This window comes from Diplotaxodon limnothrissa, linkage group LG20, assembly GCF_057381915.1.
Source record: "Diplotaxodon limnothrissa isolate DT_005_m linkage group LG20, D_limnothrissa_male_GT1.1, whole genome shotgun sequence".
Taxonomy (NCBI): Eukaryota; Metazoa; Chordata; class Actinopteri; order Cichliformes; family Cichlidae; genus Diplotaxodon; species Diplotaxodon limnothrissa.
Window position 1 is genome coordinate 23,233,154 of NC_140615.1, and position 27,997 is coordinate 23,261,150.

The following is a 27,997-nucleotide window of genomic DNA, read 5'->3' on the forward strand; positions in this document are numbered from 1 at the left end:
GGAACTATTCCTTTAAGTTCACCTCAATCCTGCCAGATCTGTCAAACTGCCACACCTGTTCTGGTAACAATCTGCAGTGTGTTGTGTGACGCTACACATTGTCTAATGCAATATAGTTTTTACTCACTGTCCCGTTAACGCTATAGACTGTGACCAAATGATGCACTGAGAATAATTTAAACACAAAATTTCAGCGCATTTCTAAAAATACAGCCACTACCTGATTACGGTTGCCTTCACTCATCACCACTGTTTGAATCTGCAAAGCCACAATAACAGTACACGCAGAGCAGTGACAAACACTTCAGATGATGAGGCAAAGGTGATTACAGGTAAACCTATAGCACACTTTAGAGATATATTTTTGGTTTTTTTTTAGTACCTTTTACTGCTCGGGTCACTGCAGTCACATGACCGCTGGACAAGTTCTATGGGGGACTGGTAGTTGTGTGTATTTGGGTATGTGGGAAAAAAAGACGAGGTGTATGCCCTTTAGCAGACACGGTGCAAAACCACAGCATTGGATTATACAATATACAGTACAGGTCTGCATGCATGGGACACATTACTCATTCGTAAATGTGCATCTTTGTGCGTTTGACTGTAATGGTCAAACAACAGTCTTAGTTGTGTTTTGAACCTGGAAATGAATCTGTTCTCTTACTGGTTGTGGAACTGTGTAATATCTTTATGCACATCCGCATCTGAAGCTGTGTGCTCTTTCAGCTGTGCAGACAGCTGAAAGAGCACCGGTCACACAGTTGTGGTTTGTTTGTTTTATTCGATTTTTCTGCAAACGCTGGGATTTAAAAAGGGAAACCATCCAAAGTTCAGCAGATCTTTTACCACCTTGTCAAAATGTGTCGAGGAGCCTCTCAGCGGGTAAAAACGCCACTTTGAAACATGATGTCTTGTCTACTCTATTACTCGCTGTACTTCTCCTTTGTATTCTTGTGCATATGTGTAATCACTTCTTCTGCCATTTAATTTTTTGTGATGTATGCCTTTAATGTAGAATATAGAGATGTGCCACCAAACTCTGTCACATTTGCTTTCTCATTGCGTCTTTGTCTCGTTTACGTGTAACCAACCATGTACCGTCGGTTTCATGATGCTGAATAGGAAGCAAGCTCACTGATTTCTCCACTGAAGCTGCTTTTGCTGGGCGTAAAGAATGCCCGCCTTCATGTTTACAACATGGACATACTGTATACTGCCAAACATGCAGGAGCGTACCAAACTCCCCTCTTGAGCGCTTAGTCCTCCACCCCTCATCCCTGATGCAACTGTATTCTCAAGACTCTTCTTTTCCCTTTTTATTTTCACCTCTTTCTCTTCATCCTCTTTTAAAGCATCAGAGGACAGTCAGGTTGTGTCCTCTAGCCGTGTTTCTTCGTGTCTAGTGTCGTGGTGCGCGTGTTCATGTCAGTACTTGTGCCTAGTGTGGATCGCATGCTTTAGCCCTTGACTGGACACAAACGTTGCTCACAAACTCCTCTTGACCCTTATGTGGACAAACGTTGGGGATCCTTATAAAGTTATCAAGGGAACCAAATAACTTATTACAAATTTATCATATGTGTTAACAGTTCTGTAAAAACAAATAGGAAATAAAGGCCTTTTAATTACCATGACTTGTTTGTGTTTAATACCCAGTTCCTCTTCCTCTGTTCGTTGTGTGTTAATGTCACAAAAACAAAACATTTTCATCCTTTTACCATTTATTAAGTAGAGTGAATTAAGTAATGTGTCTGTGTTAAGCCACCACTCAGAACATTTCAGACTGTTGAATATACAATCACTCGGTAAATCAGTATATCTACAGCACATGTAGAGAGAGCAGAATCATACTGTAGCTTATTTATAGTTCAATTAGTGGATGTGAGCAAACATAACACTGGTAATGTGGCATGGCTGGACTCCAAAACCATCACATGGTTTAAGGAATATAAGAAACACTGAGGACCTTGGTTAACTTAACCATTAAGTGAAAAAAAGACTGATACCAAAATCCTTGGTGTGTCTTTCACACCACGTACAGCACAGAAGGAGATTTCATGCAAATTAGTCTGAAATGCAGAGTTTATAAATCACGATGTATTAAACCCTATTTTAAAGCAAACTCACAATCTCTACACTTTGTTGCATTGTGGGTTTAGTTCTTAAATAACCATTAGAAGTAAGAAGTGCCTTCATACTGCAACTAATAAAAACATGACATCACTAATATTGAACTAGTAAATATAGCCTACAAAAATAACCAGATCAAAAACAGAAGCTTGGTAAAGTTCTGGTTTGTTAAAAGGCCTGCAGTACAGGCTTGCTCTGAAGCTAGGTGTGCCTTATAAATTGGCAACAAAGTCTTTGAACAACTGCAGACCTATTAAAATGGTGAGAAATCATTGCAGAATAAAAGAGCTGATAACAGTTTATATTTCACAGCGCTGCCTTTTGCTGATTTTTAAGGCCACCCAATTAATGTGAAGGCTCACAGAGCAATGATAACAAGGAAGTGCACAATTCTGGTGTTTGTATTTTAATCGCCTAATGACAGGAAGGCCAACGGGTCAGCTAAAAAATAATCAGTGTACTCCTCTGAAACAAAACTGACTAGGCAAAATATAAAGATTAAAACTAACACATCCATAAATAAATAAATATATATCTATTAAAAAACAAAATATATACGGCATTTTCATTTGCACTCGGGGTGTCTCTCTCTTCAGGCATTCATTTGTTTTCAAAATGAGATACTAGCTCAATAAAAATATCCTCTTGGAAGAACATGCATTTAAAAAAGCAAGGCAGCTGAAAACACAAAAAAGGAAAGTGTGGCAAATATTAATATCATCTCCTCTGAAAGTGTACCATTTTGAATGTGTCACAGGACTGCTAATAACAGCAGCACTGTTAACATGTGCATGTACAAAGTAGCCTTTCATGCCTATTGTACAGTCTCCTTTAACAAGCCCACATATACATGTTACATTTTTTTGCATACTAGGTAAATTAAACTCAAATGTGTATTAGCTAATTTTTAAAAAGCTGAAAATTGGACTAAAATTTGTGTCTGATCTATTAGAATGATAGTTTTTCCAAAGGTTTGTCAAGTGCATCACATTCATGCATCCCTGCAACTGTAGAAAAACACCCACAGATTTCCAAGGAAATCCACATCTGCGAGGCACTCAACTGTGGCGAGCAGCAACGGCTGAGTGACAAACCTGAGAATGTTGTCAATTGAAGCAAACACACCCCAAAACATGCATTTTATGATGCTTCACTATCTTTAGCCTATAGTGAAAGCAAGTCAAAGTGTTTTTGTGATAAGTTTTTAACGTCTTTAACGTCTCACATCATAATAAAGGAGAAAGCTACGGTTCCAAACAGTCTAAGTCAATGACTGTCTTCTCTTTCAAATAAAAAACATATTAAAACACGATTATGGAGTGCACAAGTAACAACCAAAGTAAAAGTGTCAAAATGTTATATGGCATATTATTAGGTACAGTAGCCTCACGCAATCTGATGCATTAGTTTGGATTTGAAATGTCAACAGTACACCTGGTCCCTATTTCATACACGTGACAAATATTCCTAAAACAAACAACATCTAATGAAGGAAAAAAAATTGTTGAAACTTTAATTTTAATAATGGTAAAATTAACTGAAGCTTGCCAACACTTCTCTTTGGATCTTCACAAGTACTAACAGGAATTACTAGGATGTTTCTGAAAATGCAACCAAACTAGCCTGTCACCATACAGTAACTCAGATACGAGTCAAAACCCGGGACCTTGTGGATAATGACACTGCTATTTCAGGGTTGGAGCGTCCACAGACACACAAGAGGAGCATCGCACATCTTTTTTTTTATTTTGACAGTTTGCTGATGACTCGAATGAGAGCACCATTTTCATCCTTTAGTCTCTGGTTGTCTGACTTGAGCTCTGTTAAGACCTAGAAAAAGAGAGGGAGAAAACAATATTAGAAAACCAGGGAAATATACAGCTTTTGCTGTGTCATTTAAATGGTTACTTGACATCTTTGTGACTTAAACCAGGACTATCCACTGCAACTTTAATCACCACTAAAGTTATCTTTCACTGAAGTTTAAAGTCAGGCAATGAGGACATGCTCTACAGTACTTGATCATGCAGTGTGGTGTGACAGTGACAGTATGTCCTGAATGTGAAAAGTGACAGAGAATGAAGTCAGAGAGAAGGAAAGTGAGGGAGGGTCAATTCCCCAAATCTAGGTCATGTCTCTCATGAGAAGCAATGACTAAAAATAACCACCCTCTTTGTCAAAGTATTTCCCCTCTACTGGAGACAAACAACAACCTTCTGCGCTAGCTGGGACACGTTGAGTGAGCAGAGACATCTTACGTCAACATGTTCCTGCCCAATATGTTGAATATTAATCCATAAAGTGAGAGTGAAAGCCCCACTGTGCTGACAATCCTATGTTGTAAGTTAAAAATTAAATGATAGTTTGATAGTTTTGGAATACGCTAGATGAGATGACCAATAAATTATCAGCAGGCTGTTAATTTAGATAAGCGTTAATGAATAAAAGGCAAGCAATTTTCCTGTTAGCACCTTTAAAACTGTTCAATCTGTAGAAAAGATGAAATGAAAAAGTTGTGGTATTATTCATTAAACACCTGCTTAGACAGCATGAAAAATATTTCCAAGAATGAAGGAAAGCAGCGGTGTCCAACAACAGGCCTCAAGGGCGGGTGTTGGAGGTTTTAGATGTGTCCTTGATCCAACACAGCTGATTTAAATGGCTAAATTACCTCCTCAACATGTCTTGAAGTTCTCTAGAGGCCTGGTAATGAGCTAATCGTTTGATTCAGGTGTGTTGACCCAGGGTGAGATCTAAAATCTGCAGGACACCGGCACTCGAGGCCTGGAGTTGCCTACCCCTGCGCTATATCATATACAGTGAAATGTGTTTCACTCTCCTTGTGTCATGCACCAATAATTACACCCTCACAATCTGGCATTTTGTTTAAGCAGAAAAATTTCCCATTATTTACTCCTACATATAAGTGCTAGTGTTGACCCCTCCACCACCCCAGCCTCCACATGCAGACCCTTCTATGAATATTTAGTCACTAACCCCAAATTTGAAATAAAAAAATACAGTATTTGTAGCTAGTGATGAGCTTGCAGGCTAGATGCCAAACTGTACTACATTGGACAAGAAAATAAATCAGTATTTCCTTGTTATTCCACACTAATTTATAGCAAGTCTACTATGGCTTTGTTTTTTTCTTCTGTAAGTAAAACAAATAATTTGTCAAGCTCTGCAAATATTAGTCATTTAATCATTAAATCGAAACATTTTGCAATAACTTTAACAAATCTTTGCTAAAGTTAATTTTGTTGTCCCTAAAAATCTTTAAACCATTATCAGACTGCAGGGTGTGTTTCTTGGGGTTTGATTTGATTAGCTGGTGAGATATTTCCATTTGTTTCCAACAGAAAATATGGCATACAGACTTTAGAGTAGAATCGATCCTAACTCTCAGAAAACAAAAAAAGGCCATTGGGCTTATTTCCCCAAGATGCCTAATGATACCTTTAATTTCACATCCACTGCTCATTAGCAAAATCATACAAAATTATTGGTACGTTTGCACCCCTGTCTCATCCAGTGACAAAGCACGTGTTCATTTTCAAGGCTAATGATCTGACACGTTTCATTTCCTTTGGAAGATTCAATAGTGGCTATTACCTTGGAAAACAACTTTGCATTGATTACACAGCACATTGCACAGGACTTGAATATGTTTAATTGTGAAAATAAAAGGTGCTCACAAGGTGCTTCTATTTTTCATGATGCAGAGTCCTAGGTGTTTATGCAAAATGGCAACCCCTATGTAAATAAATAAATGCAGCTTAAAACACAGTGTTCATTTCTAGCATGCCACACAAATCTACCTAAAATTAAACTTCAAATAAGGCTTTGTGACAACTGTTTTGGAGAAAAGGGGGCTTCAGGGTTGGTCTAGACCATAAAGGGGATTAGATTTTAAAAAAAAAAGTGCACAGGAGGATGCATTGCAGTGTGTGTGTGGGGGGGAGAGGGGTGGGAGGAAAGCGTGAGCATCAAGAGAGTGCAAGACCTGCCTGAGAGGAACACAGCAGAGGTTGAAGGGGCTGTAGAGGCACCAGAAGGAAAGAGAAGTAGAAATTATGTGGCTGAGGAAGGGGAGAAGAGGAAGGGGGAAAGGTCTCAGAGGATCAGAGGTCCTCTGTCTCCGGCATTGAGGCCGTCTCAGAGAGGCGGGCGAGGACGCGAAGCATGGCTCTATTTTCAGCCAGGAGACACTCGTTCACTCTCCGCAAGGTCTGGACCTGAGCCAGAGCAGGGAAAGCCTGCGTACAGGAGGAGAGAGATACAGAGAGGGGCAGACAGAGAGAGCATGCGGGGAGCAGGCCATGTCGCACAGAGAGATACTCATACAGAGACTGCAGCCATATCCGCTCATACAGGCATGCACCCACACAGCAGCATAGACAGGGGAAATCAAAGAAGCAGAGCTGAGGGATTTATCAGAAATACTTACATAAACAAATATTTACACAACAGAGATATTTTGAGAGAAAATACCATAAGCTGCAACAAAGCGAGGAAAGTTATGAAGCCAGTTCAACTTGGATTTGTGCTCATCAAAGGTGGGCTTTATTGGGAAGAAGTGAGGTGTTGACTTATTATTATATTCATAGAACTGCAAAGAAGATGGAATAAAATTCATAGAAAGCTAAAAAAAAGAGAGAAAATAATGAACGTTGATATATTTTAGCCTTTGCACAAGAGCCTCTCCAGATAAAAGTCAAAGGAATGGAAATCATTCATTTCCTCCCTCTTCCTGGCCTGACTTTTTTGAGGTAAACCTCAATGTGGTTCGACATAGCTGTCTGTGGTTTGACACCATTGCTGAAGGTAAACCGCAGACCAGACACACACACATATACACGTTATTCAGGGCACTTGTGGCATTTCAGCCACCCAGACAGACAAGTTTGTGGAGGTGAATGTGGCAAAGCATGACATATAAACGAGGACACCCAGCTTCGCCTTGCGCACATTTATGAAAGCTGCCTGGTTTGGGGACTTTTCAGTTCATGCATTAAATATTCTCTTGGATTAAAACAGCGCAGTTTTTGGAAAGGTGCCCTTGGCTGTGGTGAAGAAAAGGACACAGTGAGCCGAGGATGCATAATGACCAGTATCCCTTATTACACTCTTTTAATATTGAGCTGTTTGATATTAAATCAGATCTGACTACACTCTCAGGTTCTAAGGGATCATTTCTACAGAGTTACTATTCATTAGGTTTAGAGGCTGTCAAGAATAATTGAGCTTTTCCATTTGGAATGTAAAACCCAGCAGAGTAATCTGACACTTTGAGTATTACCACATTCCCATTATTTTAAGAGGGAAGATGGACACACAGTGCTGTTGATGTGAAAAATCCATAACTAAGGCTAATTAAGTGCAGAACTACAGGGCGAGTAGCCCAAAAACCCAAAATGCACCCCTATTTGCAAGAAAAGTAACTACAGCAAGCAAAGGCGAAGATGTGCTGTTATGTATCATTTATAGGAACGGAGAGTAACCTGCTCAGGAATTCTGACACTTGTGGTCATTGAGTGTCACAACTGCAGTTTATTGATTTTGTTTATTTTATTGCATTTTTTTAAATAACCGCATAAACATCTTTTATTTATTTATATACCTCTTAAAGGCTACTGTTATTTTCCCTTTCCAGTAGGTGGTGCAATTTGATACTTATGTGGCAGCAATGAAACAGCTCCCCCATGTGGAGAATCTGATACTTGCTAAAAGTGAAGGAGTGACTTTGTGAGAGAGTGCAAGGCGGTTCTCTGAGGTGATGTGCTCCCAAAGCTTTTACGCTCTAAGCTACTGTTGAGAGGATAAAAAGTCCAGATGTGTAAACATGCCCCAATCTCTGGCACAACAGAAACATGTGAGGTGATAGGTACGTATCAGTCACACCTCTGTATCATAGCAACCACTCACCGTCCCCCCTTCCCTGAGACAGCTTGCCCTCAGGGCTGGTACCCACAGCGAAACCGCAGTGGGGCATCCTGCTGAAGGAACCATGACAATACGGGGGTCAAACATCTGCTGCTTATATACCACGCCGCTGTTGTACGTTGGAATTCTGCATATGTTATGCAAACCGAATTCCCGAAAAGTTGGGTTTTATAAGAATAAAATGCAGAGATTTGCAAATCTCATAACCCACATTTTAGTGACAACAGAACACGGAAAGCATGTCAGTGTTTGAACTGAGACAACTTTAATGAAAAAAAAGCATCCCTTCTCCTTTTAATAATAGTCCATAAACATGAATTGAGGAGACCAGTGTTGGACTTCTGGGAGAGGAATGCTGTTCCATTCTTGTCTGATATATGGCTCTAACTGTTCAACAGTCCAGGGTATTTTTAGCTCCATGATGCACCAAATGTTTTCAGTGCAGGCAGCTCAGTTCAGCCCCTGGATGTTTTTACTACAAAGCCTTGTTGTTGTTGTTGTAACAGGGGAAGTAGGCCGTTTACCATTGTCTTGCTGAAATATGCAAGGGGCTCCCTGATTGTTGCTTTAAAACTTGTATGTACTATTCAGCAGTGATGATGCCTTTCCCTATGTGCAAACTGCCAATTCCATTTCCAGTCATGGCATGCTGTGTTCACAGACAGTAATTGAAGACATTTCTCTAAATTCTCTGAATCTTTTGATGATATTATGTACTTTAGATAGTGAGATATTCATAGTCTTTGTAATTTTAACGTCGAGAAACATTAACCTGAAATCACACATTTTGCAGACAAAGGTTGGTAAACCAATGCCATCGTCTGAGAACGTCTGCCGCTCTAAAATGCTCGTTTTTACACAATCATGTTACTGACCTGTCGCCTAATTAGTTTGCAAATTGTTCCACCAGCTGTTTCATTTTAATATCACTTAATTTTCCAGCCTTTTGTTGGCTCCATTCAGATTGTCTTGAGATGTGTTCCTGCCATTAAATTCAAAACGAGCTAATATTTTTAATGAAATAGGAAATCTTTTCTTTGTTCAATTGTGAATAAAATACAGGCTCACAAGATTTGCAAATCATTGCAGAGTGTTTTTATTGACATTTTACTTGAACTAGTTTTGTGTAGTTTTTTCCACAGTTTATTTTATGCTGGTTGGTTCTCTCGAGTAATCAAATTATAATCTTATCGTGTAGTTTGTAATTGCTTCCACATAAATTGCAGACCATTTTTACTCAGGCCTGACATCTCTTTGTAGTTGTGCCCTGTGTTTCTTTGTGAGGCAGAATACACACAGAGCAACACAGGAATGTCTCACAAAAGCAGGTCTTTTGCTCTTGGATAGGGTTTGGTATTCAGCTGGAACTAGGTCACAATGTTCACCCCAACAGTGGGATAAGTGGAGCAGGGGAGCAGCAGCACAGGCTCCTCCTTAGCCTGGCAGGAAGTGGCCCAGCAGAACACTGTGGGTAATGAGCCTGAAGCACTAACCTTCTCTCTCCTTGACTCCAAACCCACCTGGCTAACCACAACTCTGCAGTGAGCGATATGTGTGTTCTGCTTTGTAAAAATACTTTAGGTGTGCTTGATTTAGAATGAGTGAAAGGGGCTTGGCTGGAGGTACCGGCAAGGACTATCAGTATTATAATGTTTTTTGGGGAGAAAACATCAATGAGACAAATTAAGCACAACTTGTGTCTGAGACAAAATAGATGCCATTTAAGTGAGTACACACTGTTTTGCATGGACTGACCTTTAATTCCTCCTCCATGTCTGACACTCTTTTCTCAAGGGTTTGTTTTTCCTGTAAATGAAGAAAAAAAACTGAAGTAAGTTCTACTGGAAAAATGAGACTATAATTTGAAGTAGACAAGGAAACTGATTGGAAAGAATGCAAATATATGTAATATTATCAAGGAGGTTGTTAAGACACTTACCCTTTTTTCTGATTCAAGTGCTGAAGATCTTTCAGATATTGTGTCGTGTCTCTAAAACAGGGGTAAAGTTATTGGGAGAAATTTATTAGAAGAACTGGTTTAAATTTTAATCATGACTTCACTGAAGAAGTAAAAAGTCAAATCTTTCTTCAAGCACACAGGAAGTGAAGGGATGAATGTGAGTTTTCTGTAGAATGGGCCAAAGGTACCTGAGTGACTTTCTCCAGTTGGGAACGTATCTTGGCTAGCTCTTGTTTGCTCTCCTGCAACCTGGACTTGAGTTTTGCATTTTCATGCAAAGCTTCTGCATACATCTAAAATGTTAAGAAAAGGACAAATATAGGAATAGATTTGTTATAGAAATTCTTAGTATTTGAATTTTGATAACCAAAATATTAATGAAGATACAAAGCATAAAAGGAGTAACAACAGACAGTTTAAGTTGAACCACACAACTCAAACAATATGTAAGATCATCGGTTATATTTACATAAATACAGTTTTTTTTCAGAATAGCAAAAGCTTTTTCAAAAAACCCCAAACCTAACACAACGTTACTTCTTTTGTTTCTGACTGTGACGGGACCAAACTGAGTGTGCATTTTTTGTTGATATCTGATTATGTTTAACCTAAAAGGATGATGGTGATGAACGCTTATCACAACTGTAAACTAACTGTAATGCCCTTCCTGATGCAACCCCAAAGGAATTTGTGCCTCCTCCCAGTAAATGTGTAAACCAGTAGACTATGGAGCCACTTTCGACTTGGGCATGGTCTCCGAATTTCAAGGAGGGGGAAGGGGGGTCTCTGTCTCTGTCGGTCTTAAAAATAATAATGTTCGCGTATGTTTATGGTTAGGGTTAGCATCACCTGTCAACATCTATTTAAGTAAATGTAGTAAAAGTACATATAGAACTGTTAGCTTCTTCAAAAACCTTACATCTTCAAGTCTCTCCATGTTTCCTGTTTTATTTTGAAAGCTCTGGTGTTTCCATGTTCAGTGTGTTTAGTTTTACTTTTCCCTGTGGCGTCATGATCATTTTTGTCAGCTGTGTCTCCTCAGGTGTTTCCACTTCCCTCATTACCCTCCTGTGTATTTAAGTCCTCTGTCTCCCTCTGTTCTTTGTTGGTTCATCTGTCTGTCTTCATGTCAGGTCACGTCAAGTCACAGAGTTTTTGCCTCCCTCTGTTCAAGTCCGTGTTCATGCTCCTGTTTGGTTTATTTCATAGTTACGTTGTCACATGTTCCTGTTTAGTTTCATGTTCTTGTCTCTCGTCATTGTTTTCACAGTTAGTTTAGTTTTGCCCCAGTTTAGGTTTCAGCTTACTTTCGCCTCGCCTTGTTTTTCAGTTTTTTGTATCAGCCGCATAAGGGCTCGCTTTTTGTTTGATCATCAGCTCATTTCTCCTGTGTCTGTTTTTGGGTCCGCTCCACAAATACAACATCAATCCCCGCCATGACAACATGAAGTCAACAGTATTGCCACTCTTACTGTATAGTGGCATTGCAGGTTCATAGTTCCATATACTGGTTTGATGCAATCTCAGTAAGACATACCTTCATTTCTGCAAATACTTGAAGAGGGAATATTACAATAGCAAAATACAATTACAGGTCAGAAGTTCCTTTCTGACACTCCCATCCCATGAAAGCCCAGTTACATTACTGGGACAAATAGATACAATGTGCATAAATATAAAGGCAAATTGTATCCAGGACTGCAGCTTTGAATCAGTAACATTAGAATGTGTTTTTGAAACCGAGGAAAGAGTTACTACCTTCTTATAGTCTTTGGCAGTGGAGTCTTGTTCCTGTTTATTCAGTGCAGCCAGCCTTGCCTCTCTGCGTGTGTATGAGCTGGTGCGGCCCAGTGACTTGTCTGTAGCACTCTCTCCAATGGAATCAAATCTAGAGGCAACACAGCTCTTAGCCAGTCTGAAAGGCAGCTTTATTTACAGTGTTTTTTTCCCTCTTACCTGTTACAGTTCTGTAATACAGAAGAAAAAAGCCCAAATCTTACCTTGACACTCTGTCATGCTGGAAAAACAAGGAATAAGGCATGTTAGTTTGACTAGCAGCATGGAAACATCACACTGTGAAAATATTCTGTCACGGTTAGATCGAGTCCTGTTCATTTGATATCACCAAACAAAGGCTTGGCTGAGAAATATTTTCCATTTTGAGACAGCAGAGAACAAAAACAAAACTTCCAGTTGAATTATCACAACATGCGGCTCATGCTTTTATTACATCCCAGCTGGACTATTGTAACTCCTTATATGCTGGAGTTAGCCAGACCTGCCTGGCAAGGCTGCAGTTGGTCCAGAATGCTGCAGCTCGTCTTCTGACACGTACTAAAAGATGTGAACACATTTCCCCGGTGCTTGCCTCTCTTCATTGGCTTCCTGTCCACTTCAGAATTCATTTTAAAATTTTATTGTTGACTTGCAAAGCCCTGAATGGACAGGCTCCCGGGTATTTCTCTGACCTCTTGCAGACTTATACCCCCTTTAGATCTCTTAGATCAAGTGATCTTTTGCTTTTAGCCATACCAAGGTCGAGGCTGGTTCATAGAGGCGATTGGGCATTTGCAGTCGTAGCGCCTAAGCTGTGGAATAATTTACCCCTATACATCAGGTTATTTTATTAGGTATGTTGTATTCTTGTACAGCACTTTGGTCAACGCTCCTGTTGTAATTAAATGTGCTATATAAATAAATAAACTATAAACTATGTTCGGACGCCTTTGGTCCCAGATGGAAGAAGTGCATGTAGAAGTAGGACACAATTCTCCCCAACACTGCTCTGACAGGGTTCGCAGAGGTCAAACCTCCCCGGTGAGCCTGTTTAATCTTTTGAAATACGCTGCTGCAATGAGCATGCCTGCAGCACAAATATGACATAATGACATCAGAAGTCAAGTATTCCTTGCATGACAGGCTGCCATCTGACCTCAGACAACAGTCTGATATCAAACTGTCCTGGCAGGTCCCTGCTATGACTAGCCCAGTCTAAGTGGCTGCCAAGTTGCCTGTTGTGATCACATTCTGTGTTTGTTTCCACTTCACCAAGCAGCCTGGGCACTGTGCGACATGAGGAGTTGCGTATACATACTGTTCTTTGGCTGTATTTGGTTTCTGTTTTCAGAAATTACGTTACCTCAGAGATGTCCCTTTTAAGGGACCTATTTTTTATGGCTATTGACTGCCTTCCTGCATTACTTCATAGTCATGTGAAAAAGAACGTTTACACTATGGGACACTATGCAGTTCTAAGTACGCCTCATGACCCAGTAGCTTGTAGAATCACCTTTAGCAGCTGTAACTTGAACTAACTGTTTTCTCTATGAGTTTATTAGTCTCTCACATTGTTGTGCAGGAGTTCTTGTCCAGTCTTCTTTGCACCGTTGCTTCAGATCACTGAAGCTGGACGGTACCTGTTTATGCAAAACACTTTTAAGGTCCCATTGCGTTGTGTCAATCAGTTTGAGGTCTGGATTGTGACGGTGCCATTGAAACGCCTTGATTCTGTGCTTCTGTTTCAGATTCGTTGGCATGTGTGGGATCATTGACCTGTTGTATGACCCAGTTTGGGCCAAGCTGTAGCCGTCAGACAGAAAGCCTCACATTTGGATGCTGCCTTGTTCTTTTTTTGAAAGAACGAGCTTTCTCCTAGAAACCCTTAAAACAAAACCCATACGTCTTCAGTTGTTTTCAAATAGTCGATACCAGCTATCATACTGACTGAGCCTTGCATTGCACTGGCCTGTCCAGGAATTTCACCCCATATTTAATCTCCATACTTAGTTTGTCAAATGACTGCTGAGAGCCCTAAACAAAACTGAACTAAACAAACACTTGCTGCCTTCAGCCGATAAATGTGAAATTTTTTTCAATGTTCATATCAGACTGGAAACAACAAGTAATATAGTGAGAGAGGCTGCCATGATGTGAGACCAGCTTGATCCGTGATCTCTGCTGCAGTCTCGTAAAACTTCCCTAAATTCATAGATTTGGAGTTGATCTCCAGCCAGGCAAAGAAATCTTTAAACACCTGTGTTTAGAAATGTTTGGCAATAAACATCAAGTGTGGTGGTCTAAGCTGTTTGAGACAAGAAGCAGATGTTAAAAGAATGATTTAGAAAAACAGTATATGTTAAAAGCAGTGGGTATTCCTGCATTCAGATTTAGTGAGTTAAGAGGAGATTTTACACAGCATCGTAGGAGCTGTTCCTCAGCAAGTGTTTACATAACTGAGCCACTGCTGCCTGTCCTTATGTGGTCATGTGCTTCAGCTGAGCTATCCAGGAAAAAACAGACCTCCCTGACCTCAGATGAAAAAGGGCTAAGGATGGAGTGAAGAAGAGCTCTCACTCACTCTGATCTCTTTGTGCAATAGCAAGGAGATTCCTCAATCAGATTGTGTAATCATTCATTAAGCAGCAGGTTGTAAGAATACATTTTCATGAAGCCTGCTTTTGGAGATATGAACCAAACTGTACGCAAACTTATTTCACACTAAAGGATTAGGAAATTGGGGAAATTAGGCTTTTTTTTAAACTTAATACTTTAAACCTTGAGTGGGCCCTGTGGGGATTACACTGCCAGATTTTTGGGGAAAAATGAGCAAGTCCTTATACGACCAATAAACGCATAACATCCGCATTGAACTGAAGCCAGAAAATGAGCCATAGTTTGAATTCTACTTGTGATGGCAGCTGCACCAATCTGATTGCCTTGTTAGGAAAAATTGAGGGAGGAAGAAGTGCCACATGTAATTTAGCAAGGCAGAGCAGAAGAAGGAGGAGGAGATGAACAACAGTGTGTCAGACTGGTGAAAACAGCCTCAGAAACAGTGTTGGCTTTACCATGGGCACCCAGTAAACAGAACCGTTTCCAGTTTTATTAGCTTGCCTGGATCAACATCATCAGAAGTATACACACGCAAGCCACCTGCATGAGCTCACTGCTAGAGCGTATAAATGATAATGCTAACGTCAGCCAAGACAATCATAATTAGCAGACTCTTCACACTCATTCTCACTGCCTTCTCTTCCTTTCCACTTTCTGCCACAGCATCACTCCTTTAGAGCAGGCTAGTTGACTACAGTAGGAAAATCTGAGCTACACCAGTGCAAATGACACTACACACACATAAACTCATAAAAAAAATCTTCCGCATTCACTCACCTTTCCCTACTTCTCTACAGTGTTAACTCTTTACACAACATCTCAGAGCTCCAGGCAACCAAGAGTATCTTCCTTGTTTTCAAAATGACCAAATCAAATGAGGAAATGGGTTCTTTTTCTTGAGTAACAGTACTTGGAAACATTACTGCCTATTACGACATGTGTTACTATCGATGCATTAATTCATATGTATTACGATTACATTTAGTGAGTCCTACTCAAGTGGCCTATCTCTTCACACAATAGCATCACACGATAAAGCAAATGTGTGAAATTATTAATGGGGGGACTAATTTGAGTCTTTGCTTTTCGTGGAACATCAGGTAATTTTTTTATCTTTCTGTGGACCTGCAGAGATTTTTACAGGAAAAGTGTTTTGGATCTAGTGCAATTACTTGTTTGCATATTCAAGCATGTTTTAATTTGAAATAAACCTAGTGGGCTATGATTTCTGAATGCGGGGGAATGGAGAGCACATATTTCCAGAAACATAATGAAGCAGAAGTAGCAGAAACTATCTGATCTGACTATCTCAGCTATCCTAAATTCTTCCTTCTGTACAGCACGTGGCTTAATGTGCTTACTTACATTTCACCACTGTGAACATCTGCCAAATGTTGAGTGTCTGCCAATAATGCAAATGTGTTCCTGTTGACTTTGACTTCCTGCTGCACACAGCTGTAACACATATTACATTGGTACAATTATTGCATCAACCTGACTCCACGGCTTTTTCTCTTCCAGGAACACACTGCCAATTCAGATTGGGCTGGCTTCATGGAAAATTAAAGCCAGAGTTTTCCCGGCAGAGAGAGAGTGACACTTGTTGAAATGCGAGCAAAAGAATCCAAACATCCACCAGAGGCATTCGCTGCTGGCAACAGTGCAATAATAATGAGTGTGTCTGTAGTGTTGCGTGACATTACTGTACGTGCTTCCAAACAGACAGGATCCCATTGTGTTTGGTTTTTCCCCCACTCTATTCTTTCTTTCCCTTTAAATGTGCCTGTCACACAGAGTTCAGCTCAGTCTGATGCACTGACATAAACAGTCAAACTACGCCCGTGAGAATAAGCCACTTAGGCAGAAAAAAAATAACAGGAAATTACAGAAGGAATGCTTCAATCCAAAAGTCTTTTCCAGAAAATGTGGTCAGACTCTCAGCACTTCAGAGCAAATACTTGCCTCGCTTTCACAAGCCAGCAAATAAGCTGTGATAAGTGTCTGAAGAGTTAGGCAAATACACATTAGTAAATGAACTATTAGCCTGTTGATCATATAATGATGTTTTTTGTTTAACTGTTAGTATCCCAACAGCAGATGTCCAAACATATATACTGCTATAATATATATCTATATATATCTATCATTCAAAGTAAAAAAATCTAATAAATTAACTGACAAATTCTTTACCTAGTTGTCCGAACTCTTAAAAAGCTGCTTAATGATGCGTCCAGTTGTCTTAGATGAATCAACAAATCAGCCTGGTCTAAGGATTAGTCATCAACATCTACAGAAAATACTATTCTTTCTTTGACTTTACAGAGGGGTCATACTATAAAGTCCCTTTACAGATAAATAAAGAGTAAGATAAACTAAGAGTTGTGATATTAAAGTTATTTAAAGCCACTGGAATAAATTACCAAAAACTGCTACAATATCACAAAAAAGTATCACATTCAGTTTTTCCTGCAAAGGTGCACCGCTCTAGAAATGAAGCTTACTCTGTAGTTTTTTTCTGTAGGGGACGGAGACGATGGTGGCGATTCTGTCAGTGACTTCCTGGTGCGAGTCAGGTCCTTGGTGCGTGGGTAGTAGGATGACATCTCCCTCCTCTACCCCGGACAGGCAGATCAGCTTCTACTGTAACATTCACCGAGGCCACCACCAGATAACAGCTGCACACACGCACAGATTCCCTCAAGCAACAGGGACACAGATGTCCATGACCGTGCTCCTGGGGAATCCTCAGCAACAACAGGTGTGTGTGTGTGTGTTTATATGTCTGTTTGGTGTTTCAGTGCAGCCACAAACGTCCCAGAAGTGGACACAGTTGCTGCTAAATCTGGAAGGATTTCAAATGTGCAGTCACGCCTTCTTCAAATCTCAGGCAGTTAAACAACAAGCAGATAAAAATTTTAAAAAGAACCACAAAACAAAACAATCTCTGGAGATCTAAAGAAAAAGAGCAATTCAATGAAGAAAGCAAACGAATGAGTATCCCTTGTTCTGCTCTGTTAGCACTGAAGTCCGCTATGAAATGCACAAAAGTCCAAAACAAGACAAGAGAGAAAAAGTTTGTTCCCTTTGCTGCCTCTTCCTGAGTTCCCCAAAGTTATACACTCTCTGCCATCTCCCTCCCTCTCCTGCTCTCTCTCTTCTGCTCCTTTCACTATTTGGTCACCCTCTCGGTCCCTCTGCTTCCCCAACCCCCAGCCCCCTGCTTCTCCCGGCTCTCTTCAGCTTTGGCAGCTTTCTGTGGCAGCCTGCCAGAGGCTCTGCTATGGACAGACTCGGCACTGAGGGCTAAAAATTGTCCACCGATGTGAAGAGGGATAAGAGGAGGTGGAGCACAAAGCCAGAGTCAGGAGGGGGCTGAAGCAATTTGTGTCCTGGTAGGTCAACCTGGGTATCACCTGAGGAGCCATCAACAACTGTAAAGTGTCAAGTAACTCTGTGCGCCCTACAGTGTGATGGAGAGGGGACGTTGCCAGTATTAGTGCTACACAGTGTTAACACAGAGCACTTGTGACACATCTCCTCTTCCTGAAACAGAAATCTTGTTTCATTTTGCCCACAGCCGCATTGATTTTAGTTTTATTTTTATAAACCTGCCTATTGATAGACAGGTTTATAAAAAGTCAACATTTTATTAAAGAATAGTTGGACATTTTTGGGGAAATATAAATTTTGGCTTTCTTGTCAGAAGTTATTTGAAAAGACTAACTGAATTCTCAGACTTGTGTGAAGGTACAGCCAGCAGCTTGTTAACTTGGCATAGCAAAAACGCTCGAATAAGAGAAAAACTGTTCGACTGGCTCTGTTCAAAGATTCTAAACCTGCCTCCCAGCATCTCTCAAACTCTCTAATTAACATGTTACATCTTATTTTGTTAATCTCTTTTCTCTCTGGTTGTTAAACAAACAAAATTTATTTTTTAACTAATGAGGCTCAGCGGGGACAGAACCAAACAGTTTTCCCTGCTTTTCCCTGCTAAGCTAAGGTAATCCAGCGCTGGCTCTGACTTCATGTTGACCATACAGGTGGTATCAATCTTCTCACCTAATTCTTGGCAACAAAATGAACACGGGTATTTCTCAAAATGTCAAACTGTTCCTTTAAACAACCCAGCAGTAACCCCTTAATTTCATAGTCAGCTCAAGCTGGCTCATTGCTGTCTTCCTTTTATAGTGAGGTACGCAAGCGCCTCACGGTTCTCTATACTTCCCCATCCTTGCTCAGGGCAAATAGATAGAAGGCAAGATAGGACTGCGAGAAACTGAGCACAGACACAGGGGAGAATCAAAGAGAAGCGGAGAAGCTGATGTGTTGTGGCCTTTGGTTTAAGGCTGGAAAGTCACCCAGACTAGAAATCTAACAGGTCTTAATTTCCCAACCCAAGTACCATTGCCTGCATCTCTAACTTTTACAGTGCTTGAATTTTAAGGACAAATACCATGGATTGTAAGTTCTAACAAAACTGATATTGGAATTAGGTATTAGTTAGAGTAGTCTAGCAGTATGTTTACATTAAACATTCTAACTTGGAGACCCTCTGGAAATAAGACATTAAACTACACTGGCACTGGTTTTGGATAGTTGTGTTGAGAATCTAGCCCAGCTGGAGTTCCTTCTGTCTGATCCTCACCCTTAGCTTTAGGATATTCCATATGGGATGCTATGCTCATGCATTTTAGTAAAGCAGAAAATAAGTGGCTACCAAAGATCCCCTGAGTGATAGCAGAAATGTGGAAGTTAAGTTTGGACTACCACTCAGATCAAATTTCATAATGTATTCCAGGATAAAAAGAGGTATGTTTGAAGCGGCATTCTTGCTATCTCTGCTTGTCACCCTTAAGTACCAGAATCTCTATGTTGTCTCACTCTGCACCTGTCTTTTTGTCAGTTGTTGGAAAAAATCATAAAAAGAACTGCGGAAAATCTGTTCCGATAATCATGGAGTCACGCAGAGGTCGACTCTATTGATGGGCAGCCTGTCTAGCTTCTGGTAAAACCTCACTGCTCTGTATGATTATCACAGACAGATATAGTACCTGCTGAGATACTCTCGTATTACTGACAGATCTCTGTTTCAGATTCCAGCACAGGGTTACAGCCAAATCTCTGACCTGGAGTCAGCTCATATGGACACCACTTTCCATTCATACTGTATTACACCTAGGACATTCATAATCATCTATTATCAGGATACCGTCTTGTATAAGTCAAAGCCTTGTCATCTATGTGTCCCCTTTGCTTCCATTTCTCAGATGGCTAGATTATCTAAAGTGAAACTTAATAAGTGAATTGACAGATTTTACCCAGTAGGAGTAATTAGTGATTAAATTTGTCAGTGCTTTTGTCAGGGGTGTTTCACTGATAGCATGCAGGTGGAGGGAGAACAGTAATAGTTAAGAATTTAAAGGAGAAAGCAAAGCCAATCACTCTGAATCCAAGGGTAAGATTAAACAGAGACCATCTCAGTTTTGCCCAATATGGTATGGAATGCTGAGACACCTCAGCCATGTGATGTGAAGAATCAAAATGACTTAAAGAGAGTGGGGGGCTGGCTATCCAGACTATCTTTCTGTGAGATATTATCCAGCACTTCTAGTTACGGTACTCTGTGAACACATGCTCGACATTTGTGATTGCAGTAGTTCTTAAAATATTGCATCAGAGATCAGAGCGCAGCTGCCTTTGAAGCACACTCAGCTTTCAGGTCAGGGAGGAACAGAATATGAACATGAAACAACGGCGCCAACAGATATTGACTTGCACACAATATTTAAATTAGAGTGGTGATGCATTTAATACATTGTCATGAATGCCAAAAAAGAGAACCACTTTGATTTTGTGAAGCATGAGAACTGATTATCACATTTTTAAGTTTAAAATCATTCCCAAGAAATTTCAATGTATCACACAGGAAAGCTTTGTAAATACTGGCCTCCTCTGGAACAAGCTATGGATGAAAAATAGATTAGATTATCCTTTGACTCCATCTAGTGGTAGATGGTTAAAATTTTTGTGAAACCACCTGTCATGGTTCTCAAGATCTGGAGAGGTCGTGGTGTGTGTATTGTTTGTCTTAACCTCTCCCACCAGGGCGGAACTGGACCTTGGTTCCCCGCCTCTGAACCCACCCTGAACACACACCTGTGGCTCATTCACACTGATCCTGGCAGACTACTTAAGATGGCAAGAGAGGCTGCTTCCTCGCTGGATCGTCACATTACCAAGTGTCAGTGTAGTGTAACCTATGAAAATGTTCCTTTGATCCCCTAGAGTTTCCTCCTGACTTTGTTTTTTCCTCTGTGTACAGGCCTTCTAGACTCCCTGCCCGTCTTCCCTGCCGTCTGGATTTCTGTGGATGTGTGTGAGTGAGCGTGAGCTTCTTAGTGTGGACATTTTTGAGTTACGGATCGAGTGGAAGAAGAGCGTGTGTGTACCCCCGTCTTGGACCTTCCCTTCGGACCTCGCCCTACTCCCTGGAGCCCCGTGTTATCCGTTCCACTGTATATATGTATATATTCTCACTTGGTGTCACATTTCAAATAAACCCTCACCCTCTCTCTAAACTTCAGAGTCCTGCGAGTGAGTCCTCTGCCTACTAATCTGTGACAGAACGATCCAGCCACTATGGACTCAGCGGATTCTGACCCTGTTCAACGGGCTCTCCTCACTCAGGAAGCCCTGCTGGAGCGGCACGAGAAGATGCTCCACCATATCAATAAAGAGCTCTCCGCTCTTACACAGGCTCTCGCCCAGCGCACACCCCTGGTAAGCTCGCCCTCTCCGAGCGTAAACCCATCTCCGCGTGTAAGTCCCTCTCCATCTCCGAATCCCCAGGCCGCTGCTGCACCCCCCGACCCTCCCGCTGCCTGGCTAGAGGCCCCGGGGAGGACGATGCCTAGCCCCGAGCCGTTTACAGGAGAGCTGGAAAAATGTTCGGGTTTTCTTGCCCAAGTCTCCCTGTTTTTCCGTCAGCAGAACAGGACGTATGCCAGCGACGGTGCCCGGATTGCTTTCTTTGTTCAGCTATTACGAGATCGCGCGCTCCAGTGGGCTCAGGCGCTATTGAAAACCCTGCCGAATATCTCCTACCTCGACTTCCTGACTGAATTCAAAAGCGTGTTTGAAAGGGATGGCGGGCCCTCTGCTGCTGCACAGCGTCTACTAAATCTGAAACAAGGTAAACGCACTATGGCTGACTTCTCGGTTGACTTCCGCATTCTCGCTGTAGAAACCGGGTGGAAAGAAGAGGCAGTAAAGGAGGTTCTGCTCAACAATATTGCGGAGGATTTGAAGGATGAGCTCATGACGAGGGAATTACCATCATCTCTCAGCTCATTAATGTCCCTGTGCATTCACGTTGACGAGCGCCTGCGAATGCGCCGTGGGACGCGCCACTCAGTTTCCCAGAGTGCTCCGCTCAGTGTTGGGATTTTTGCCGGTAGTGCTGCTTCACCACAACAGCCGGCCTCGGTGGATGTGAGCCCCGGCGAGGCAGAGCCGATGCAGATTGGACGTGCCCGGCTTACACCAACGGAGAGGCAGCGCCGTTTCATGGCTGGTGAGTGTTTATACTGCGGCCGTCACGGACATTTCATCGCCGTCTGCCCCGCACGAGCAAAAGGGCGTGCCCGCCAGTAGAAACGGGGGTACTGGTGGGCGAAATAAACATCTCTCATTCCCCTCCTCATCTTTTGTTACCAGCTAAGCTCACTGCTCACGCCACCACTCACTCACTCAAGGCTTTGATAGACTCAGGGGCCGAACAGAGTTTTATTGATGCATCACTCGCTAAGAAACTGGGCCTAACTATTGAACCTCTGCCCCATGCTCTTCGAGCCTCATCTCTGAACGGACAGCGTTTGCCTGATGTCACCCATGTTTCTGAACCAGTCACCCTGTGTTTGTCTGGAAATCACACTGAATTAATCAGTCTGTTTGTTTTCAAAGCTCCGCTGACGCCTCTGGTTCTGGGCTATCCATGGCTGTTGCAGCATAACCCACTGATTGATTGGCAGGCGGGCTGTGTGTCTAGATGGGGGGAGGGTTGCCATATGACTTGCTTAAAATCAGCCATTCCATCCATTGGCTCCTCCGCATCACCCCCGCAGACTCCTCCGGACCTAACAGCAGTTCCTTCAGTGTACCATGAACTAGCGGAGGTGTTTAGTAAGGATCGCGCCCGTTCCCTTCCCCCACACCGGCCTTATGATTGTGCCATTGACTTGTTACCAGGAGCTCCGTTGCCTACTAGCCGACTCTATAGCCTGTCACAGCCAGAAAGAGAAGCCATGGAGGAGTACATTACTGATGCTCTGGCTGCGGGACTCATTCGGCCATCTACCTCTCCCTTGGCATCAGGATTTTTCTTCGTGGACAAGAAGGACAAGTCCCTCCGGCCATGCGTTGACTATCGGGGCTTGAATGCAATCACTGTCAAGAATAAATACCCGCTGCCCCTGCTGACCTCAGCGTTTGAGCTTCTCCACGGGATGAAAATGTTCAGTAAACTCGACCTCCGCAGTGCTTACCATTTGGTTCGCATTAGGGCAGGGGATGAGTGGAAGACTGCCTTCAACACCCATCTGGGACATTTTGAATATCTTGTAATGCCTTTTGGATTAACAAATGCCCCGGCAGTCTTCCAAGCCCTCGTAAATGACGTCCTCAGAGACTTCCTCAACCACTTTGTTTTCGTCTACCTGGACGATATACTCATCTTCTCCAGGTCAGTGTCAGAGCACGAAAGACATGTCAAACTGGTGTTACAAAGATTGTTGCAAAACCGCCTTTTTGTCAAAGCAGAGAAGTGTGAGTTTCATGTAACCACTGTTTCTTTCCTTGGATTCATAATTGAGCAGGGAAACTTGAGACCGGATCCTGGAAAGGTCAAAGCGGTTTTGGAGTGGCCCACACCCCCAAACCGCAAACAGCTTCAACGTTTTTTGGGGTTTGCAAATTTCTATCGCCGTTTCATCCGTGACTTCAGCAAAATTGTCTCACCTCTTACTCACCTGACTTCCCCTAAGGTTCCGTTCCAGTGGGGACAGGCAGCCGCGGAGGCGTTCATTCATCTGAAACAACGGTTTGCCTCCGCTCCCATCCTCTCCCAGCCGGATCTCAACCAACCTTTCATCGTGGAGGTGGATGCTTCGGATGTGGGCGTGGGGGCCGTCCTCTCTCAGAATACTGAAGGTAAACTCCATCCATGCGCTTACTTCTCTCGTCGGCTTTCACCCGCAGAGCAAAACTACGATGTTGGCGACAGGGAGCTACTCGCCATCAAACTGGCACTTGAGGAGTGGCGGCATTGGCTAGAGGGGACGGCACAGCCTTTCATTGTGTGGACCGACCACAAGAACCTCGCCTACCTTCAGGCAGCAAAACGCCTCAACGCACGTCAAGCCAGGGGGGCGCTTTTCTTCACCCGTTTCAATTTCTCCATTACTTACAGGCCCGGGTCCCGAAATGTCAAACCAGATGCTTTATCACGTCAGTTTTCATCCTCTGAGGGGGATCGGGAGGTGGCGTCGATCTTTCCTCCGGGCTGTGTCATAGGAGGCCTCACTTGGGAGATTGAGTCAATGGTGCGGCAGGCCCAGCGTACCGAACCTGATCCGGGGACAGGACCCCCGGGGCGGCTCTACATCCCTTCGTCCGTACGATCCCAGGTGCTCCAATGGGCCCACACTGCAAGATTCTCATGTCACCCTGGAATCCAACGCACCATTGCCTTTCTGGAACGCGCCTTCTGGTGGCCATCTTTAGCCCAAGATGCCCGAGAATATGTTAAAGCCTGTACTACCTGCGCCCAAAATAAGTCACAAAACACTCCTCCCGCAGGCTTACTTCATCCACTCCCTACCCCGGGTCGACCGTGGTCACACATTGCCCTCGACTTTGTTACTGGACTTCCACCTTCGGCAGGTAACACAGTAATTCTGTCTATTGTCGATCGCTTCTCTAAAGCAGCACATTTTGTAGCATTACCCAAGCTTCCCACAGCCCTAGAGACCGCCCAGCTGCTTACCAACCACGTGTTTCGCCTTCATGGAATTCCCTCTGACATCGTCTCTGATCGTGGGCCGCAGTTCACATCCAAGGTATGGAAAGAATTCTGCTCATCCATTGGTGCCCAGGTCAGTCTCTCTTCAGGGTACCATCCCCAAACCAATGGGCAGATGGAGAGGCTGAACCAGGAACTGGAAACAGCCCTGCGATGCGTGGCCTCGACAAACCAAAACACCTGGTGCTCGCATCTAGCCTGGATTGAGTACGCTCACAACAGCCACACCTCCTCCGCCACTGGAATGTCGCCTTTCGAGGCCTCGCTTGGATATCAGCCGGCCCTTCTCCCATCTGTGGAAGGTGAGCATCTCGTTCCCTCTGTGCAGCACCACCTCCGCAAATGTCGGCGACTCTGGCGAGCTACCCGTGCCGCCCTCCTTCGAACCAAGGAACAGAATCAACGGCTAGCTGACCGTCGGAGGTCGCCCGCACCCACCTACACACCGGGGCAAAAGGTATGGCTCTCCACGAGGTTCGTCCCTGTCTGCACTGAGTCTAAGAAACTCACACCCACCTTCATTGGACCCTTTACCGTCGAGGCTGTGGTTAACCCAGTCTCGGTCCGTTTGCAGCTCCCGCGTAGCATGCGTGTCCACAACGTGTTCCATGTGTCTCAGTTGAAACCACACCTGTCCAGTCCTCTGTGCCCTCCTTCCAGGCCCCCGCCACCCGCCCGGCTCATTGATGGCCTGCCCGCGTATGCCATTACGCGAATCATGGACTGGTGGATTGGGAGGGCTATGGCCCGGAGGAACGCTCTTGGGTCCCTAGGTCGGCCATCCTTCACCCGGGTATGGTCCGGGATTTCCATCGCGCCCATCCGGACAAGCCTGGTGGGTCGCCTGGAGGCTCCCGTTGAGGGGGGGGGGGGTACTGTCATGGTTCTCAAGATCTGGAGAGGTCGTGGTGTGTGTATTGTTTGTCTTAACCTCTCCCACCAGGGCGGAACTGGACCTTGGTTCCCCGCCTCTGAACCCACCCTGAACACACACCTGTGGCTCATTCACACTGATCCTGGCAGACTACTTAAGATGGCAAGAGAGGCTGCTTCCTCGCTGGATCGTCACATTACCAAGTGTCAGTGTAGTGTAACCTATGAAAATGTTCCTTTGATCCCCTAGAGTTTCCTCCTGACTTTGTTTTTTCCTCTGTGTACAGGCCTTCTAGACTCCCTGCCCGTCTTCCCTGCCGTCTGGATTTCTGTGGATGTGTGTGAGTGAGCGTGAGCTTCTTAGTGTGGACATTTTTGAGTTACGGATCGAGTGGAAGAAGAGCGTGTGTGTACCCCCGTCTTGGACCTTCCCTTCGGACCTCGCCCTACTCCCTGGAGCCCCGTGTTATCCGTTCCACTGTATATATGTATATATTCTCACTTGGTGTCACATTTCAAATAAACCCTCACCCTCTCTCTAAACTTCAGAGTCCTGCGAGTGAGTCCTCTGCCTACTAATCTGTGACACCACCATTCGCCTCTTGGTGTGTGTGTGTGTTATTACAATTAAAGTGGCTAGATGTTTTCCACCTACCTTTGCAATGTAGTCTGAGCCTTCAGTGTCAAAGCAGGGCCGTCTTTGTTGAGTCAGCTGTGCTGAATCTGCAATGTTCTGATTTTCATCTCTCCACCATCTCTCACCAACTGGACATATAAAGGAAGTGTGTGTTTTTATTATTATACTAGATCAATACTAATAATGGAAAATAAAGACGTGCTGTATGATTAACAAACTGAAGGCTAATGTTCAGATTGAGGTCTTCGTGAGCCTGAGCTCTCAGAGCTCAAAAACTTCTTAAACATTATCAACTCAAAACCAAAAAAAGTGATTTCATTCCTTTGATAGTGTTTTAAAACACAATTCATGTGCTCTGTGTCTGCATTTTGTAGCACAGCCACTCCCAAACCCCCCCCCCCCCCACACACACACACACACACACACCAGCCTTCCATGAAAGGTTTTCTACCAAACTGTACTACTGTACCATGTAAGTAAAGTTTATTTATATTGTGCTTTTTATAAACATATAAGTCACACAGCACTGCACAACAGTAAAAAAAAGAAAGAAACATAATTAATATCAATAGAGACATGTGTTAAAATAGAATCATAAATAGAAATCAAAAATAATAAAAATAGGGGCGATCGTGGCTCAAGAGTTGGGAGTTCGCCTTGTAATTGGAAGGTTGCCGGTTCGAGCCCCGGCTTGGACAGTCTCGGTCGTTGTGTCCTTAGGCAAGACACTTCACCCGTTGCCTACTGGTGGTGGTCAGAGGGCCCGGTGGCGCCAGTGTCCGGCAGCCTTGCCTCTGTCAGTGCGCTCCAGGGTGGCTGTGGCTACAATGTAGCTGCCATCACCAGTGTGTGAATGTGTGTGTGAATGGGTGGATGACTGGATATGTAAAGCGCTTTGGGGTCCTTAGGGACTAGTAAAGCGCTATATAAATACAGGCCATAACAACATAAATAACAAAAGAATGTCAACTGGAGGCCTGATTAAACAGATAGTAGTTACAGGGTAACTTTTATCACATACTTCACTACCTACAAAGTACATTTTTACTTATTTTTACTTAAAAACAAAAAACAACAGTTTTTGTTAAGATGTTTGAAATGACATTGAAAGAACAGTCCTGAATATCAAAACTGTCCAGAAATCATTAGGTGGACTAACAGTCTGGATCATAGTGACCTGCTAGCACATTTTTTGTTGTTGATGTTGTTGTATTATATTTTATGGAACCCAGAACAAAACATATGGATCATGAAGCACAACAGAACACGACAATCAAAAGAAATCCGGATGTTTTTCTTACCTCTGAAGGAGCTGTTGCAGTAAGGTCGGTGCGGAAGGTCAGGCAGGATTTCTAATCTGGTTTCAAAGTTACCCTCCTGCACATTTGGAGTAAAATAAAGAAGAATACAGAGATAAATCATAAATTTCACCTAAAGCTTCAAATCAGCCACATCTGAGGCAGAAAACGATTTCTGAATAATTCTGTCTTGTAACCTCATCCATTTGGCTCCAGTTTAGACTGACATCAGTTGTTTCTGTGTACTCTGTAACTCCAGGCTGAACTCTTCTATCATCTGTTAAGCTCATCCGCAGACAGGACCTGTCCTCCAGTCTGCTGCTATCCTCATTTTTTCCATCTTCCAGGCTGCTGATCTTCTGAGCCTCTTTCAGGTCAGTCGGAGTCATACCCTGCAGGATATTCACACAGCTTCACATATATGAACAGGTTGTTAAATCTTTCAAAATCTAAACGTGTGTCAACCATTTCAGTACCTGTGTTAACCTGCGAGTTTGTCTCGCATGGCGAGATTTTGCTTTTCTCTGAGATTCTGCTTCTTCATCCCTGACAGGGGTCAGATACGACCTGGGTCAGGAAAAACACACAAATGCATAGGTGTAATTAGTCTGCACGAGGCCACAGTCATACATATGAAGAACCAATGTTTTAAATTGAAAAATGTAAAATCAAATCAAGTCAAA

At 42.9% G+C, this 27,997-nt stretch overlaps 1 protein-coding gene across 7 annotated transcripts; it reads right to left on the reverse strand.

The window, feature by feature from the left end:
- Positions 1-349: 349 nt before the first annotated feature.
- ppp1r12b (protein phosphatase 1, regulatory subunit 12B) lies at positions 350-27,996 on the reverse strand. Of its 7 annotated transcripts, none has more exons than XR_014904993.1 (11): positions 27,791-27,995; positions 27,542-27,706; positions 27,318-27,393; positions 26,035-26,144; positions 12,037-12,053; positions 11,795-11,924; positions 10,225-10,329; positions 10,016-10,066; positions 9,832-9,882; positions 6,141-6,389; positions 3,898-3,960 (listed from the first exon to the last, which is right to left on the reverse strand). XR_014904993.1 is itself a non-coding variant. In XM_085343914.1 (10 exons), exons 2-10 carry the CDS (start codon positions 27,701-27,703, stop codon positions 3,874-3,876), a joined length of 819 nt encoding a protein of 272 aa, XP_085200040.1. In that variant the 5' UTR covers positions 27,704-27,706; positions 27,791-27,995; the 3' UTR covers positions 350-3,873. The 7 variants fall into 7 exon arrangements, 4 of the variants coding, with proteins under 4 accessions (XP_085200040.1, XP_085200042.1, XP_085200039.1 ...); XR_014904992.1 differs by having other exon boundaries at positions 27,512-27,706; positions 27,791-27,994; XM_085343914.1 differs by lacking the exon at positions 6,141-6,389 and having other exon boundaries at positions 350-3,960; positions 27,512-27,706.
- Between the last annotated feature and the right edge of the window lies 1 nt (position 27,997).

Coding starts and splice junctions, on each gene's coding strand:
- ppp1r12b (XM_085343913.1), bottom strand. CDS start 27,703: ATGACTCCGACTGACCTGAAAGAGGCTCAGAAGATCAGCAGCCTGGAA. Junction 27,394..27,511: donor ACTGGAGCCAAATGGATGAG/GTTACAAGACAG, acceptor CCAAATGTGCAG/GAGGGTAACTTTGAAACCAG. Junction 26,145..27,317: donor CTGCAACAGCTCCTTCAGAG/GTAAGAAAAACA, acceptor TTATATGTCCAG/TTGGTGAGAGATGGTGGAGA.